Genomic DNA, 14,092 nt, shown 5'->3' with positions numbered 1-14,092 from the left:
GAAACTGACTGTTTTGACAGCTGCACATTTTCAAAAAGCCATCTAGCGTTAGAAATAACAAACGTCCAAGTAAAACTTTGTTTGCGCGCAAAAAGGGCCTGATTTTGGAATTATTACACAGACACAGATTTTAACGCAACTAGACTATTGGTAGATAACCTAAGAAAATAAGTCAATTGTCCGGTACCTGGCCATAATCCCGAGGTAAGTAACTGCAGGTGTGTAACAGCAAAGGGTAGCGACCACGGAAGTGTTCCAACTCGTCGGTGAAGTAAGACAAGTTGTAGCAGCAAAAGCAGTGAAGCTAGATGAGTGTACGTCGGGAAGATGAAGATGGAGAAGATTGTTGTTGGAAGTCCTTCTTCCGTCATGGACAAAGGTCAGCATTGGCACAAGAATCTCCGTGACAGGACCACACGATTCGTCGATTCCATACAGAAACTGCGTGCTCTGTAAAAACAAATGTTTTGCATAAATGAAAATATAACAATGAATAAAGCATATCAATCTTTACCTTTTCTAAGAAGCACACGGAAATGCTCATGATGAAAAAACCGTAAAAATGGAATTCACAGCAACCAACAGCATTACTCCACATGTTGAGAAAAATTTCCTGATGCTAAAGAAAGTGTCATGAAGTATTGCAGTAGCGTGATAGGTGGTTTTGATGCTTACCTTATCATATGGGTGATAAACTTAATAAAGCATTTGACTTTCATCAAGCAAATCTGGTACATGTACATAAATATGGCAGGTTATTCACTTCACACGCTTCATGTCTCTGAACTGTAAGTGGGAATGGGACAAGGAAATTCTCTACATTATTTACAAATTTACCTAAGAGAAATAAAACTGTACCTATCTCTTAGCTGGGTTGCCTTCTAAACCGAAGTAAATTTAACATCCATAACAACAAACATGCTATTGCAGGGTGTGCCACCAAAATTGCAAGATTCAGAAAAGATCCTATGATTCATGTGCAAGGATACCTATGTTACACGAAAATCTGAATTGTAATGGTCTGGTAGTAGTAATGGGGAAATACCTTAACTCGGCAGATTTGTATTCTACTATGTGTGAGCTTCAAACATTAGTTTTAGGCTTTTGACAGCATGATTGGTCTATTGGATGGAAAGTGACTGAGCGCTAAGTCAACAATTTCGAATGACTGACAGTATGCATCTAAATTTGAAGAAATAAGTTGGTACAGTATAAAAATAAGGAAACTATGTCAAGATAAACCTAAACAAGTTACGAAGTTCAATTTGGTATAAGAAATCACAGGAATATAATCACAGAAAGTATTAATCAGCTACAATTTGTTTCGCCCTTTTCGCCTCATTTAACATTGTAAAAACAACAATGGCGACCCTAGTGACATCTGGTAATGAGTTTTGAATCCTAAGTTGGTTGCGCAGTCACAGCTGAAATGATCAAATTATCGGAGTTCTATTGTCGCGTAGTGGAGTTCTATGTCGAGCACTGGAGTTCTATTGTCGAGTATTTTTAAAAATATAAAATATTGGGGTTCTATTGTCAGTGGGGTTCTATTGTCGGGTAATTACGTATTTTTAATAATATTAACCAAATTAGGATTCAAATTTCAAAACTCATTACCAGATGTCGCTAGTGTTGCCCTTGTTGTTTTTATAACGTAAAACGAGGCGAAAAGTGCGAAACAAATTGTAGCTGATTAATACTTCCTGTGATTATATTCCTGTGATTTCTTATATCAAATTGAACTTCGTAACTTGTGTAGGTTTATCTTGACCTGATTTCCTTATTTTTATACTGTACCAACTTTTTTCTTCAAATTTTAGATGCATACTGTCAGTCATTCCCAAAAGTTGACTTAGCGCTCAGTCACTTTCCCTCAAATAGACCCATCATGTTGTCAAAAACCTAAAACTCATATGTGAAGCTCAAATATCGTGGAATACAAATGTGCGGAGACGAGGTATTTCCCCATTACTGCTACCAACCCCACCACGTCAAATGCCTTACTAAATTCATCACCATTCACCCATATGATAAAGGTAAGCATCAATATAACCTATCACCACGCTACTGCAATACTTCATAATGACACTTTCTTTAGCATCAGGAAATTTACCTAAACCTGAGGAGTAAGGCTGTTGGTTGCTGTGATTTCCATTTTTACGGTTTTTTATCATGAAACTTTCAGTGAGCTTGTTACTTAAGGTAAAGATTGAAATGCTTTATTAACTGTTATATTTTCATTAATGCAATAAATTTTTTTTTTACAGAGCACGTAATAGATCCTTAAGCCAATGCGTACCTTTGTCCATGACGGAAGAGAGACTTCCAGCAAGTTTTGCTCCATCCTCATCTTCCCGACGTACACTCATCTAGCTTCACTGCTTTTGCTGCTACAACTTGTCTTATTTCACCGACGAGTTGGAACACTTCCGTGGTCGCTACCCTTTGCTGTTACACACTTGCAGTTACTTACCTCGGGATTATGGCCAGGTACCGGACAATTGACTTATTTTCTTAGGTTATCTACCAATAGTCTAGTTGCGTTAAACTCTGTGTCTGTGTAATAATTCCAAAATCAGGCCCTTTTTGCGCGCAAACAAAGTTTTACTTGGACGTTTGTTATTTCTAACGCTAGATGGCTTTTTGAAAATGTGCAGCTGTCAAAACAGTCAGTTTCATTACTCTGACATCTTTTTAAACATTTATTGGCAGTTATTTTGTTGAAGAATTTAGTGATAACTACCGATAACCATTCCCCCAACAAAGCTCATTTGTTAGGTTTTCGATATTTGATTTTTTATTTCTACTTCCGGTTTACTCATTTCAGTCTGTAGTTTAGTAAATATTCATCTGACGTACGAAAGAACCACATATTCGTGATCCTCGTCAAATTTGTGGTAAAGTTCATGTTTTATTTTTTACGTATTCGTACTTCCGGTTTCGAAAATTTTCCTGAACTATAGTTCAGGAAAATTCTCGATTTTGGCCAAATTTTGGATTTCGTTTAAATCCCACCTAATCGACCCCAAATTTCATGGGGATCACGAATATGTGGTTTATTTTGACGACAGCTCAATGGTTGAGGCGCTGTGGTTACTTCCGGTATACTTCCGGAATTTTTTTAAAAAGACTAGCAAGTGAGCTTTGTTCTGTTAACAGTTCTCAACATTGCAAGCTTGATTTAAACTTTAAAAAATTGCATATTTAAATCTTTGAGCTAAAAAACCTGATTATTGTTTCTTTCTGTATTATGTAACTTTTATTGGCCTGTCAGTAATTAAGAATTGAATTTCTCTTTATTCAGGTAATGCAGAGGAAATTTCGAGAAGATGGACACCATAACGTCGCCGGTATCTCCAAAGTGTCAGCGCGGATCATCATTTGTTGTTAGTAATATGTTTGTGTTAGTTAACCCGTTGTATGCCACGCCTTTGTTCTCCCCGCTCCTTAGCATGGGCCGCGCCAAAAGGCGCCTGTTTGGCAATGCACCAAGTTCCCCCTTGTCGATGCGGTGATGGATTCTCCTGTCACCGTGTCAGCCCGGACTTGTCAGCAATGGCAAGTCCCACTTTGGTCACGGATCCTTCAGACGTGGCGCGTAGAGCAGTAGAGTACAACCTACGGGTTGTATGGCGTGGCAGCCAACGGGTTAACTTAAGTGTATGTATGTATGTATGTGAATGTAAAATGTGGTGGAATTGTGGGTGGAGGTGGGACAATAAAGCAATTCCTTTTAATATTTTTGTTTACTGTGTCTCATAACTTATAATAAAAAATTGTTTAGTTCACGACTTGTATATTTTTTAACTTTGAAGTTTTACATAAGTTAAAGGCAAGTGACTGATCAACTCCAGACCCTTCAAATAAACTTCTTTGAGAAACCATACACTATCTGCAACTCCTATGTTACGCCAACTAAAGTTAAAAACAGAGCTGTTAATATCAAAATTTTTTAGTAAACACCACAGTATGTCTCTTTCGTAACTTGCCCTGTAAATGAAGTTTGTCCAAACACTAGAATACGTCGGAATGCAGAGCGACTAGAGCAATAGGTCACCTCCAACATGCGAAATAGGAACCGACAAATCTGAACATGATTAAAATTCGACTATAGTATTAAGAAACGTCCCTGTAGTAAGTTGGAGAAGCGTAGGGTGTGGTGTAATATTCAGGTGCCTTAGTGGTGTAGTAACTCGGGATAGAGTCAATAGTTCGGAGCTTCGGTGTAGCTGGTCGGAGCAGCGTAAGTAGTGGTATAATACTCAGGTGCCTTGGTAGCGTAGTACTTAGGGGCCTCGGTGTAGTAGCTAGATGTAGCGTGGGTTGTGGTGTAGTAAACTGGAGCCTCGGTGTAGTATTCCGGTTCAACGTAGTACGAAGGAGCAGCCGCTGTGTAGTAAGTCGGGGCTGCGTAATACTTGGCCGCCTCAGTTGTAGTTGTGTAGCTTGGGGCAGAGAAATACTTCGGGGCTTCGGTGTAGTGGCTCGGGGAAGCATAAGTTGTGGTGTAATACTCTGGAGCCTTGGTGGTGTAGTACTTGGGCGGATCGGTGTAGTGTTCAGCCGCTTTGGTGGTGTAATTAGTTGGAGCCCCGGTGTAGTAGCTAGGAACTGAGTAATACTTGGGAGCCTCGGTGTATAAGCTGGGGCAACATACGTGTAGTACTCCGGTGACTTGGTGGTGTAGTATTTGGGAGCCTCGGTGTAGTACTCAGGATCTTTGGTGATTTAGCTCTGGGCAGCATTAGCTGCGGTGTAATACTCTGGAGCCTTGGTGGTGTAGTAATTGTGGCCCTCAGTGTAGTAACCGGTTGGTGCGAATGTTGTCGTTGTGTAGCAAGGCGGCGGCGTGGTGCTTTGGTATCCGCCATACCCAGGAGACATGGGTACACCAGTGATCGACCCAACCTTAAACGATACGACAAACGGCAACAGCACGACACTACAATCAAATAGGCGGTAAATGATTTGAACATTAATATTCAATTTGGTACATTAACAGATAAAAACAAATAATTGATACAAACTCCATGAAACAGAATATTTACCTGATTGCGTACTAATAATACGACGAAGAATGCACTTGGTGACAGTGCACTGCAGTTGTTCATCCATGTTTCGTTGCCAATATTCTTCTCTCCAGCCAATTGCCCCGATACAACAGCATGGTGGTGATGTTTCATACGATGACGACCCAATTTGCTATCACAAAAGAAGGCAGCATCTCCAGCCTAATAAAAATAAAAGTCCAAAACCAATAATTAGAATCTAATTTAACAAGAACTTTATATCTAACAACTACCTAACAACAACATCAGAGCAGTCAATGTTGGTTAAGTTTTAATCACGAGTATTACAATTAATATGAAATGAAAAATGTTCAAGGATTCTTACCAACCGGACGTGTGGTCGTGCTTCAAGCTCAGCATTGACTCGATAACCACCAAAATTGGAATCTATTTCCAAATCAGAAGCGACAGCCAATTCCGTGTTTGTGTTCAAACCGACAGCAGCGACAATATGGTCTGTTTTACTAAGATGGAATAATATTTAGATTTTAATAAACATCGCCAAGACATGTATTTGAAATAACTGATTACCTTTTGACCATCGTTTAAGGTCAATGTCGCTTTGACCTTAATTAAATAATAATCAATAATATTAGTAGTCTTCCAAACTTACACCCTCAACAAAAGCTTTGGGCACCACATTAACGTCTTCCGCTTTCACCTTCTCGAAAGTCCATTGGCTTAAATAGTTAGGGAGGACTGGGCCATCGAGGTTGCGGAACAGCGTCACTTGCTCGTGGACATCTTTAGGGGCACCGCTCAAGGATAGGCAAAGATTTTCGTTTACCACCTAGCAAGAAAATGAAGGACATTTTTTAAGTGATTCGTAACCACAGAAATAAATCGCTAGCAGTTTAAATAGGCTCTCAGATACTATCTAGCAGGAAGATTATCAAAGCTGTTCAACATTCGATAAAAGTGTTATCATTGAGACTTTTAAAGACGAATTTCGTTGAACATTAAAATGTTTACCTGTGGTAATAGGCACTTGTCGACTTGTCGTAGGTGATGGTACGGCCCTGGTACGGCCATCATGAAATTCGGCTTTCTGACCGACAATGTCAAGTTTAACGACGCAGTGCCAACGTACGACTGCAACGCCACCGCAATCTTTATCGTTCAATTTAACTAGATTGCAATAGAAATCAAATTGTTCGAAAAAGAAACTAGGAAGAAAAACATGTCATTAGTACATATTTCACAAAATTACATTAATAACGAGCTCACCCTCGCTCTTTGCCGTTCCACTATTTGAAACGAAGTTCATAAGGAAATAGGAGAAAGGCAACAAATACTATGATGATACATAGTATTGGCTTCCACGCGTTAAAAAAGGCTGAGGGAGGGAGAAAAAAAAGCGAAACAAATGCATACATCATCCCCTTTTTAAAAAAAAGAATTTGGTTGGTGTGTATTCAACACATTAATGAAGATGAAGGCGGCAGCCGAGAAAGAAGAAAACAGAAAAATAATATTTGAAGAGATGAGTGCTGGGAGAAAGGGGGGGGGGGATGGCAAAACATCAAAAGAAATTTCGGTTACTTTAAATGAACTCCAAAAATGATGATGATGTAAAAAAATTGGAATTGCTTTTTTTTTGTTTTACTTTCTATATGGGCCGTTCCTCTGCATTTAACAAGCAAAAATCTAGTCAAAACTAGTGTGTACGCGCAACTCGTGAGAATTGATTCCAGACGCACGAATTCACCTCGACACGAACCGGACAATTTTGTTTTGTGTTTAGATTTTTCTCTCTCGTGGAACGAATTTAATAAATGGCAGGCGGCTTGCGTCAGAAATATTTGAACGCACACATTCATCTCTCTTTTTCTCTCTCTCCAATCATAGAACTCGTTGACCCAATCGTAAGACACTTGAAAAAGCTTCGGTGAACACATCTGGCAAAGAGAGGGAGAAAAAAAAAAGAAAACCGATCAGCATCATTGCAGATGACCAACAAAGGAAATTTCCAACAGAATTTCTCGTGTTGTGGTTTTCTTTTCTTACCTTGATGAAGTACTCATGAGATGATTACAGTACAACACAGAGAGCTTCTCCAGGAGGGTCCCCCTGTTCAGTTGGCAGAGACAAAGAAGCCAAAAAGAAAAGAAAAAATAAGACAAACGATGAGTTAGATAAGATTTTCCCCTCCGTGTTCGACTAGTCGGCAGCAACTCATAAACATGTGAAGAAGAAAAATACGAAAAAATCTCGTTTCTTTCTTTTTTTACCTGCGTATGCGCTGGTTTGCTCTCCCACTGAGCCATTTCCTACGTGGGGCGAAAAACAACTCAAAATGTATTTCAACGAATAATGAGATAAATATGGGAGGGCACACACAACTTCGGACAACAGCTTACCTTTCCGCTGTTGTCGAGCAATTGCGTCACCATTTCTCTGGCCACAAACCATTGCAGCCCCATCATCACCAGTGTGGAAGGCGGCTTGTGAGCTGTTCCGCTGTCTAAACAGAAAAAAAAAACTGTTAACAAAACAACGCCTCGATTTCGCACGTTTCGTGCCAAACGAATGCTGACATAACAGCTGCATACCTGCCGACCAAACGGACACTGTGCCTCCGGGAGCCACTTCCAATAAACGATGAAATTTGTAAATGGTCTCGAGATCCTGGGCCTTGTGCACTAACTGCCATCCACCCAACGATACCTCCTGCAAATTGAAAAGACAAATTACAGGTTAAATTACAAAGTGCTTGAGAGAAAACGTTGATACCTTTTCGCTTTTATTGACCAGGCGGATGAATTTGCCCTCAGAATCGACTTCCTCGATTTGCACTTCTCCCTTTGCGCTTGAAGAGATGATAAAATCGGCCAAAGTGAAAGTGGAGGATTCTTCGAGCATGGTCCGCTTGCTTGTCGGCGTGCGGCAGGACGGAGTTCCAGAGCGAGTGCTCTGTGAGGTGGAGGCACCCGCCGTTGGCGTCAATTTCAATCTGTTTAGAAAATAACGCAAGTTGGGTCATGAGTACATCAATCTATTAAATAAGCGTTTCCATGGTCTTGTGGTATAATCAACCTACCGGGTTTCTTCGCCTTCAAGGAGCTTACGGTAAGCGGAAATCTCCATGTCGAGTGCCGTACGAATATCCATCAAATCCTGGTATTCTTGCAACTGAATGGCCATTTGTTCGCGAAGGCGGGTGATTTCTCCCTGACACATGGAAGAGTTAGCTGAAGCATCCTGCATAGCTGTTGCGTGCGTTTGGCGTTCGGTTTCCATGTTTCGTTCCATCTCAGCAATGCGGTCCTGGCAAGACAAGAAAAATGTGACTATGCATAACATTTGGAGTTAATTAATTCCAGCCATTGCGCGTTTGCTACATACCTTCATGTGAGAATTAGCCAACTCCATGTCAGACAGTTTAAGGTTGGCGTCCTTCAGACGATTACGAGCTTGAATGAGTTCTTCGTAATGAGCGCCAGCTGCACCTCGTTGCTTTTTGACCTGGTCTTCCAAATCTTCAACCTGTGATAGCAAGTCAGTGTATAATTGAAGCTGTGAAGATAATTAATCTAGACAAACCTTATTCTGATATAGGACTTCGACTTCATCTCGGCTTTGTTGAATCTGGGATTCGTATTGATCACGCAGTTCTTGCAATGTGGACTGCAGACGGGCCTGGTTTTGTTCTTGAAGGCGTCCGTCAATCTCGCTGATTTCAACTTGCTTGTTGGATCTTACTTCGGTCATTTCTCGCTCGTACATCTGTTGGAAATAAAACACGGAAATGAGGAACAGAGTTTAAAAAATCAACTTTAGATGAATAACCTGTTGTTTAAACGACAGCTCTTCTTTGAGAGTCATGTTCCGATTTTCCAAATCGGCGCGGGCCAGCAATTCTGACTCAAGTGCCAGATGTAATTCCGACACTTGCTTTGCCAACTTGTCCCTCTCATTTATTGCTTTATTGAATCTATTCAAAAAACAAAAATTTAATAAGCATCCATTAAAATAAAATTTGACACATTTTATGAGAACCCAAATTTAAAAAACGCAAAAAGTACACGTTTCTTAACGGACAAGGGAGTGGCGAAACAAGACCCCAGCGGAAAGGCTCTCCCTCGGTGAGTTCACCCTCTCAAAGAAGAACAAGCACGCCCCCCCCCCCCGGTCTATTCAAAAGTTAACACAAGTGACGCCACCAAAAGCTTTCTACCAAACACTGTAATTGCCTGAGGATTAGTGACCGTTCCCTATGTAAACGGGTCTCGTCTTTCACAAAGTTAGGTAAATAATGACATCCCAACAGAATAAACGATCTTGTAAGAAGAGAAACACAGAGAAAATGTGAAATTAACCGAATTTCCCTCCACTTTACAACGTGAAGTTAAACTGCACAACGCGGGAAAGAAAATCCAGCAAACCAACACAACCATTTCTCTTCTCTATGCTTATTATCAAACCCTACAGAGTGAAGTCTATGGGAATACTTTCCGGTCTTCTCTGCCTTGGGGGCTAAAAGTAGAGAACGCGTTAAACGCCTAGGTTTTCCCAAGCCTGGAAAAAGAGTTGATGTGTTATAAGGGTGCAAACCTATAACTACATAAACCAACCCACTCAAAAAGCTGTTTACAAATCGCTAGAGCTGATCATCAAAACAAAACAATACCATTCCCCTTGCACAGTGAAATGCAGTTTCAAGTGCAAATACAAAAAGCTGAAATCCATTTTTGATAAAAACTTATCAAATCCAATGTCAAATATCACTTGAGATACCAATAAAGATAATGTCCCATGTTAAACAATTCATGTCGTCTATAATCTAACAAGAAACACATTCCAATGTAAAATCGAGAGCAACTCATAAAACTTTACTTACTTTGGAGTCAATTCTCCCAGCTCAGCTGTTGCCCGTCGTGCTTCAAGCTGAAATCTTGCCTTTTCGTTCGCTGTTTTATCAATAAGTCGACGTGTGTCTGAAAGTTCTTTTTCGTATAAACCTCTCACAGAAGTCACCTCCCTAGAGTCTTGTGTGGTGGTGATCTGAAGAGTCAATCGGTTGTTTTCAGACTCTAATTGGCGAACTCGGTCGATGTAGTTGGCAAGACGATCGTTCAAGTTTTGCAGTTCGACTTTCTCTTGAAGGCGCGTTAAACGTGTTGGGCTGAGAGGTGAGCTTCGTGATTGGGAAGCCGAGCTGGATGCTTGCGAGCTAGATTCCGGTGTTCTTTCACTTCTTGTAGACATTTTGAAATTCCAGTAAAGTCTTGTTAAATTCAAACGAGTGCTTGTCAGTGCAAAGTACAGATTAGAGAAACAAATATTCAAAAAATTCTAGGGTTTCAAACCGACACACCCTTACAAGTTAAAAAGCAAGCGGGGTATGAAACTGTAGGAGGCGCATATGGAGAAAAAAATGGCGTCCGACAACATTGCCAGATTCACTGTTTCTCTGTTTATATTACCCCACCCCAACCGGCCCAACGCCGCTTCCATTCCCCCTACACAGTTCACACCCGTTTACATTCCTTCGTTTTTACTCTTTTTTTTATATTGAAATGAAGTCAGAGTCGTGATTCACGCAATTCAAAAATTGCAAACGAGCATTTTATAATTATACAAATTGTGTTCTAGACGAAATAATTAATGAAATACCAGATGGCATTGCATACGAAATGCCATCTGAAAGTTCGTCGTCGTCAGCTATGTTCACAACGCATAACTCATAAATGAAGTTAAATGATCCTAAGTAACCATCCAGGAGAAGCGGGGGGAATGGTATTTCCACAACTGATTTAGGAGTATCTAAAACGCAAATCAAATGATTGATTGACAATACCTGAACTCTAGGGCTATGGATTTTGTAACCGCAAATCAACAATGAGATCCTACTGGCAGCTATTTAACATAAATGAATAACATTTACAGGAGCTACCTTTACCCTGTCTTTTACATTGACAGGTCTACCATCTTGAATAGTTGATGAAATGATGACCGCCGGAACCTATCGCGTGTCGTTTGATGCTGCATGAACAAAAGGGGAAAAAATCCACCCTGTTACATGACGAACGCGTTTCTGCCACAATAAAGTATGCAAGTAAAACAATGTTTTGACACTCGCTTTGTTTTCGTTGCTAAGCAGTTAAATGTGTTGAAATTTGGGTTTTGCTCTTCACACCGAATGTAGACGGAAAGGACTCGGCTTGGATATATAAAGGATCGTTGGCTGCAAACAAATTCACATTATTTTCTGCGAAAGCAAAAGCTTCATGTCGTATCTAGCATTACCTTTTTTAATATTTTTTGTTTTCATTTGGTTTAGCGTTTCGTTTAGTGACTCCTTGTCACCAAAACCCCTCAATGGGCAACACCTAGTCATCTGGGTAATACAAACAATTGAATTTGTAGCTTTATCAATTTGACTAACATGTAATTACGTACCCTCGTTTAAGCCTCGATGGAATGGCAACCCTAAAGGATTCAGGATTGTCCGGGCCACTCAAAGGAGGCGTTTTTCTAGATTTAAATTCTTATTTTAACAGACCGTCCGGTTCAAACTGCAGCCAGTCAAGCAAGGGAAGACACTGCCCGACTGACTCGACCAGGGAGATTACCCGGCCATGGTTAAGAGAAACCGGAAAAAGAGCGAAGAGAGCCGAGGAAAAGATTTTAAGAGAGCAATGCATCATAGTAGGCTTCCGGCTTAGAATCATGACCCTCCAACAGATTTCATCGAATCATGCGCCTTGCACGTCCCCGTTCGACCAGACATCTCCCTTCCTCCTGGTTGTCGCAGCGAGTGAGTGACCACCAGCGGGCGTTGGTTAGTGGTTATTTAGGGAAACGGGGCCACTGAAGAAGGGAGCCCAGATTATGCACTTGCAATTTATCTACATAATTTATTGATCAATCTTGAATTTCAGCAACGTCTTCTTAGTTTCACCGGTGAATCAAGTCTAAGGAACGGCGGCAAACGAATCAACTGAAATGAAAACGGAGATAATAAATTAAATTCAATAATTAAATGAGACTGTACATTAAGCATTACCTCAACAGCGATACAGGTTGCAAGACACGACATATCGACAAAATGCTGCCGATAAAATAAGCCCGACAGCCATCAGGCAACATCGACTATTTTGCACAACACTGCATATACTGCATGGACACCAACATAGGCAAATGACATATTAAAGTATGATGTTCAACTGCAAGTCTGCACAAGCTCTAGCGCATCTGTCAACTGGAAAAGGACTGCAAAACCACTGTACCTCATACAGCAACACCATCAACAGCTCAAACATAAAACTGTCCATGGAAATCTATAAAGTAAAAGAACAATAAAAATTTGAAATGTAAAAAAAAACACCAATAATGATTTACTTGAAATGTACACTAAATTAAAGAAATCAAGAAGGTGATCAAAGATCATCAAGATTTCACTTCACTTTTTTAAAGAGCAAGGGAATTTCTGTTATGTTTCATCAAAAAAAGTTTAAAACTCTTTAGAAGTACTTTTCACTAAAGCACTTATATAGAAGCACAAAATAAGATGTCACTTGTCTTCGACTGCAAGAACTAAATGCTAACCTACTTTGCCAATTGCCAACTAGTCGACACAATTTTACACATCTACGACAAGTGACAGATTTCTTACGATAAGCGAACGACTGAATGGTTCATTGTTAAGTGAACGAACGACACCAGCACCACACTCTGCATGCAACAGCTCACCACACCGTTCACTAGCTGGCTGCACAAGATTCACGTACACAATGGACTGCAACAAAGAGGATCAGACCTCAAGAGGCTGTTAATCCTACTTGGGGAAAAAACTCAATTACTATCAGAAAACAAAGTGATGTGTAACATTAGAAAATAACAGAAGCATAGTAAAGCTAAGCAATATCTAAGAATTACTTTTACAAAGGAATCAACAGTTGGCAAGCTTTTTAAACAGTCTTAACTGTAAAGTCGACAGATGTTAAGGAAACAGCTAGTTTTCAACAAATTTAATGTGTAGCCTTACTGTAAAAAAGTTGATCAATTTAATTACTTTAAATTGTTTGGAAGTGCTTCTACATGTGACGAAAGCCATAAATGGTACAGGTAGCAAGCCTGCAAGAAGAACACCTTTCGTCAGCTGGCTGCAACAAATCACACTGCACAGCACATTGGACTGCAATGAAGAACCTCAGACTTCACCATGCCGTTAATAGAAAAGTAAAAACTCTATTATTATCAGAAACAAGGTCATCAAATAAATAAATGTGTAACCTTAGGGTTACATGGGACGAAACGCACAGCCGGTACGTGCAGCAAGAGACGACATTTTGGAAAAAAGCAGTTCAGATGGAATTGCCGAGTGTAAATTGTAGGCTATATTATCTGTATAATTCACCACACAAAAATTTACATTAAATATTCATATCTGGCTCTAGCACACTCACTTTATTAGGCAGGTGACACTGGTGACACTCTTCCTTCACTTCACGTAATGGAGGCAGCCATTTTGAAATGACTTCCGACGATGTCAATTTGTTTTTTGGAAATTTTACTGTTATTTGAAACTTGAGTTGGAACCGGGGTCCGGAACAATGGCTGAAAAAAAAATTTACAAATTATTATAACTTGCAAGAAGCAGCTCAACATACCAATGACGCAGCTAAAGCTGGCTTAAAGCAAAGAAAACAGAAAGCGAATCGATGAATTCCCTCGCGACTAAAACCGAAGCAGAACGTAAAAAGAGAACTTGGATTGGAAAACAGCTTGACAAGTGCAAGACCAGAACCGAAAGTCACAGTACGAAGATGGGTACGCGAATATATGCTGGAAACAACAGGAATCAAGATGGTGGAAAGGGCCAAAAATATCCAAGAACAAACGAACAACATAAAAGCAAAAGGCAGGCAAAGCGCTGAAAAAAGAAAGCTAAAACTCCTTTCACGGAAATAACTCAATGACTCAATTCATTCTGATTTGCTACTACGACCTTAAAAGAAATTTGAATTGTTGATCTAGTGAATATGTATTCACTTTCCGAAATTATATTTGGTAGAAGT

The 14,092-nt window shown here is 40.0% G+C and overlaps 2 protein-coding genes and 5 long non-coding RNA genes across 7 annotated transcripts; 2 read left to right on the top strand and 5 right to left on the bottom strand.

Moving 5' to 3' along the window:
* Window positions 1-514: 514 nt before the first annotated feature.
* Window positions 515-1,444, bottom strand: LOC124188724. Its single transcript, XR_006872458.1, has 5 exons — window positions 1,243-1,444; window positions 1,046-1,182; window positions 859-966; window positions 676-786; window positions 515-619 (listed from the first exon to the last, which is right to left on the bottom strand). It is a non-coding gene; the product is annotated as an uncharacterized LOC124188724 (long non-coding RNA).
* Window positions 1,445-1,622: 178 nt separating this feature from the next.
* On the top strand, window positions 1,623-3,350 carry LOC124188723. Its single transcript, XR_006872457.1, has 5 exons — window positions 1,623-1,755; window positions 1,821-2,036; window positions 2,099-2,202; window positions 2,268-2,490; window positions 3,305-3,350. It is a non-coding gene; the product is annotated as an uncharacterized LOC124188723 (long non-coding RNA).
* A 1,239-nt stretch (window positions 3,351-4,589) lies between these two features.
* Window positions 4,590-6,302, bottom strand: LOC124188719 (apoptosis-inducing factor 1, mitochondrial-like). The gene is made up of 6 exons (XM_046581535.1): window positions 6,042-6,302; window positions 5,731-5,859; window positions 5,601-5,636; window positions 5,395-5,533; window positions 5,049-5,231; window positions 4,590-4,942 (listed from the first exon to the last, which is right to left on the bottom strand). Exons 3-6 carry the CDS (start codon window positions 5,609-5,611, stop codon window positions 4,910-4,912), a joined length of 366 nt encoding a protein of 121 aa, XP_046437491.1. The 5' UTR covers window positions 5,612-5,636; window positions 5,731-5,859; window positions 6,042-6,302; the 3' UTR covers window positions 4,590-4,909.
* Window positions 6,303-6,449: 147 nt separating this feature from the next.
* On the bottom strand, window positions 6,450-10,453 carry LOC124188715 (lamin Dm0-like). The gene is made up of 11 exons (XM_046581530.1): window positions 9,910-10,453; window positions 8,859-9,003; window positions 8,613-8,795; window positions 8,415-8,555; window positions 8,110-8,336; window positions 7,803-8,022; window positions 7,622-7,739; window positions 7,430-7,533; window positions 7,301-7,339; window positions 7,077-7,139; window positions 6,450-6,967 (listed from the first exon to the last, which is right to left on the bottom strand). The coding sequence occupies exons 1-10, from the start codon at window positions 10,275-10,277 to the stop codon at window positions 7,101-7,103; spliced, it is 1,584 nt and encodes a 527-aa protein (XP_046437486.1). The 5' UTR covers window positions 10,278-10,453; the 3' UTR covers window positions 6,450-6,967; window positions 7,077-7,100.
* A 417-nt stretch (window positions 10,454-10,870) lies between these two features.
* On the bottom strand, window positions 10,871-11,825 carry LOC124188721. The gene is made up of 3 exons (XR_006872455.1): window positions 11,472-11,825; window positions 11,319-11,409; window positions 10,871-11,256 (listed from the first exon to the last, which is right to left on the bottom strand). It is a non-coding gene; the product is annotated as an uncharacterized LOC124188721 (long non-coding RNA).
* Window positions 11,826-11,913: 88 nt separating this feature from the next.
* On the bottom strand, window positions 11,914-13,408 carry LOC124188720. Its single transcript, XR_006872454.1, has 5 exons — window positions 13,308-13,408; window positions 13,060-13,229; window positions 12,688-12,849; window positions 12,079-12,352; window positions 11,914-12,012 (listed from the first exon to the last, which is right to left on the bottom strand). It is a non-coding gene; the product is annotated as an uncharacterized LOC124188720 (long non-coding RNA).
* Window positions 13,316-13,894, top strand: LOC124188722. The gene is made up of 2 exons (XR_006872456.1): window positions 13,316-13,404; window positions 13,472-13,894. It is a non-coding gene; the product is annotated as an uncharacterized LOC124188722 (long non-coding RNA).
* The last annotated feature ends 198 nt before the right edge of the window (window positions 13,895-14,092 follow it).

Source organism: Daphnia pulex, chromosome 2, assembly GCF_021134715.1.
Source record: "Daphnia pulex isolate KAP4 chromosome 2, ASM2113471v1".
In the NCBI taxonomy this organism is placed as follows: Eukaryota; Metazoa; Arthropoda; class Branchiopoda; order Diplostraca; family Daphniidae; genus Daphnia; species Daphnia pulex.
The sequence above is the reverse complement of the archived record's forward strand: the minus strand, read 5'-3'. Positions and strand labels throughout refer to the sequence as shown.

What these genes read in the sequence shown, in the direction of transcription:
- LOC124188715 (XM_046581530.1), bottom strand. Translation starts at nt 10,277, where the DNA reads ATGTCTACAAGAAGTGAAAGAACACCGGAATCTAGCTCGCAAGCATCC. An exon ending in TGGCTAATTCTCACATGAAG is followed by an intron (nt 8,337 to 8,414) that starts GTATGTAGCAAA and finishes TTGTCTTGCCAG; the next exon opens with GACCGCATTGCTGAGATGGA. An exon ending in GCAAACCAGCGCATACGCAG is followed by an intron (nt 7,140 to 7,300) that starts GTAAAAAAAGAA and finishes CCAACTGAACAG; the next exon opens with GGGGACCCTCCTGGAGAAGC.
- LOC124188719 (XM_046581535.1), bottom strand. An exon ending in CACGACCACACGTCCGGTTG is followed by an intron (nt 5,232 to 5,394) that starts GTAAGAATCCTT and finishes TATTTTTATTAG; the next exon opens with GCTGGAGATGCTGCCTTCTT. An exon ending in TATTATTAGTACGCAATCAG is followed by an intron (nt 4,943 to 5,048) that starts GTAAATATTCTG and finishes ATTTGATTGTAG; the next exon opens with TGTCGTGCTGTTGCCGTTTG.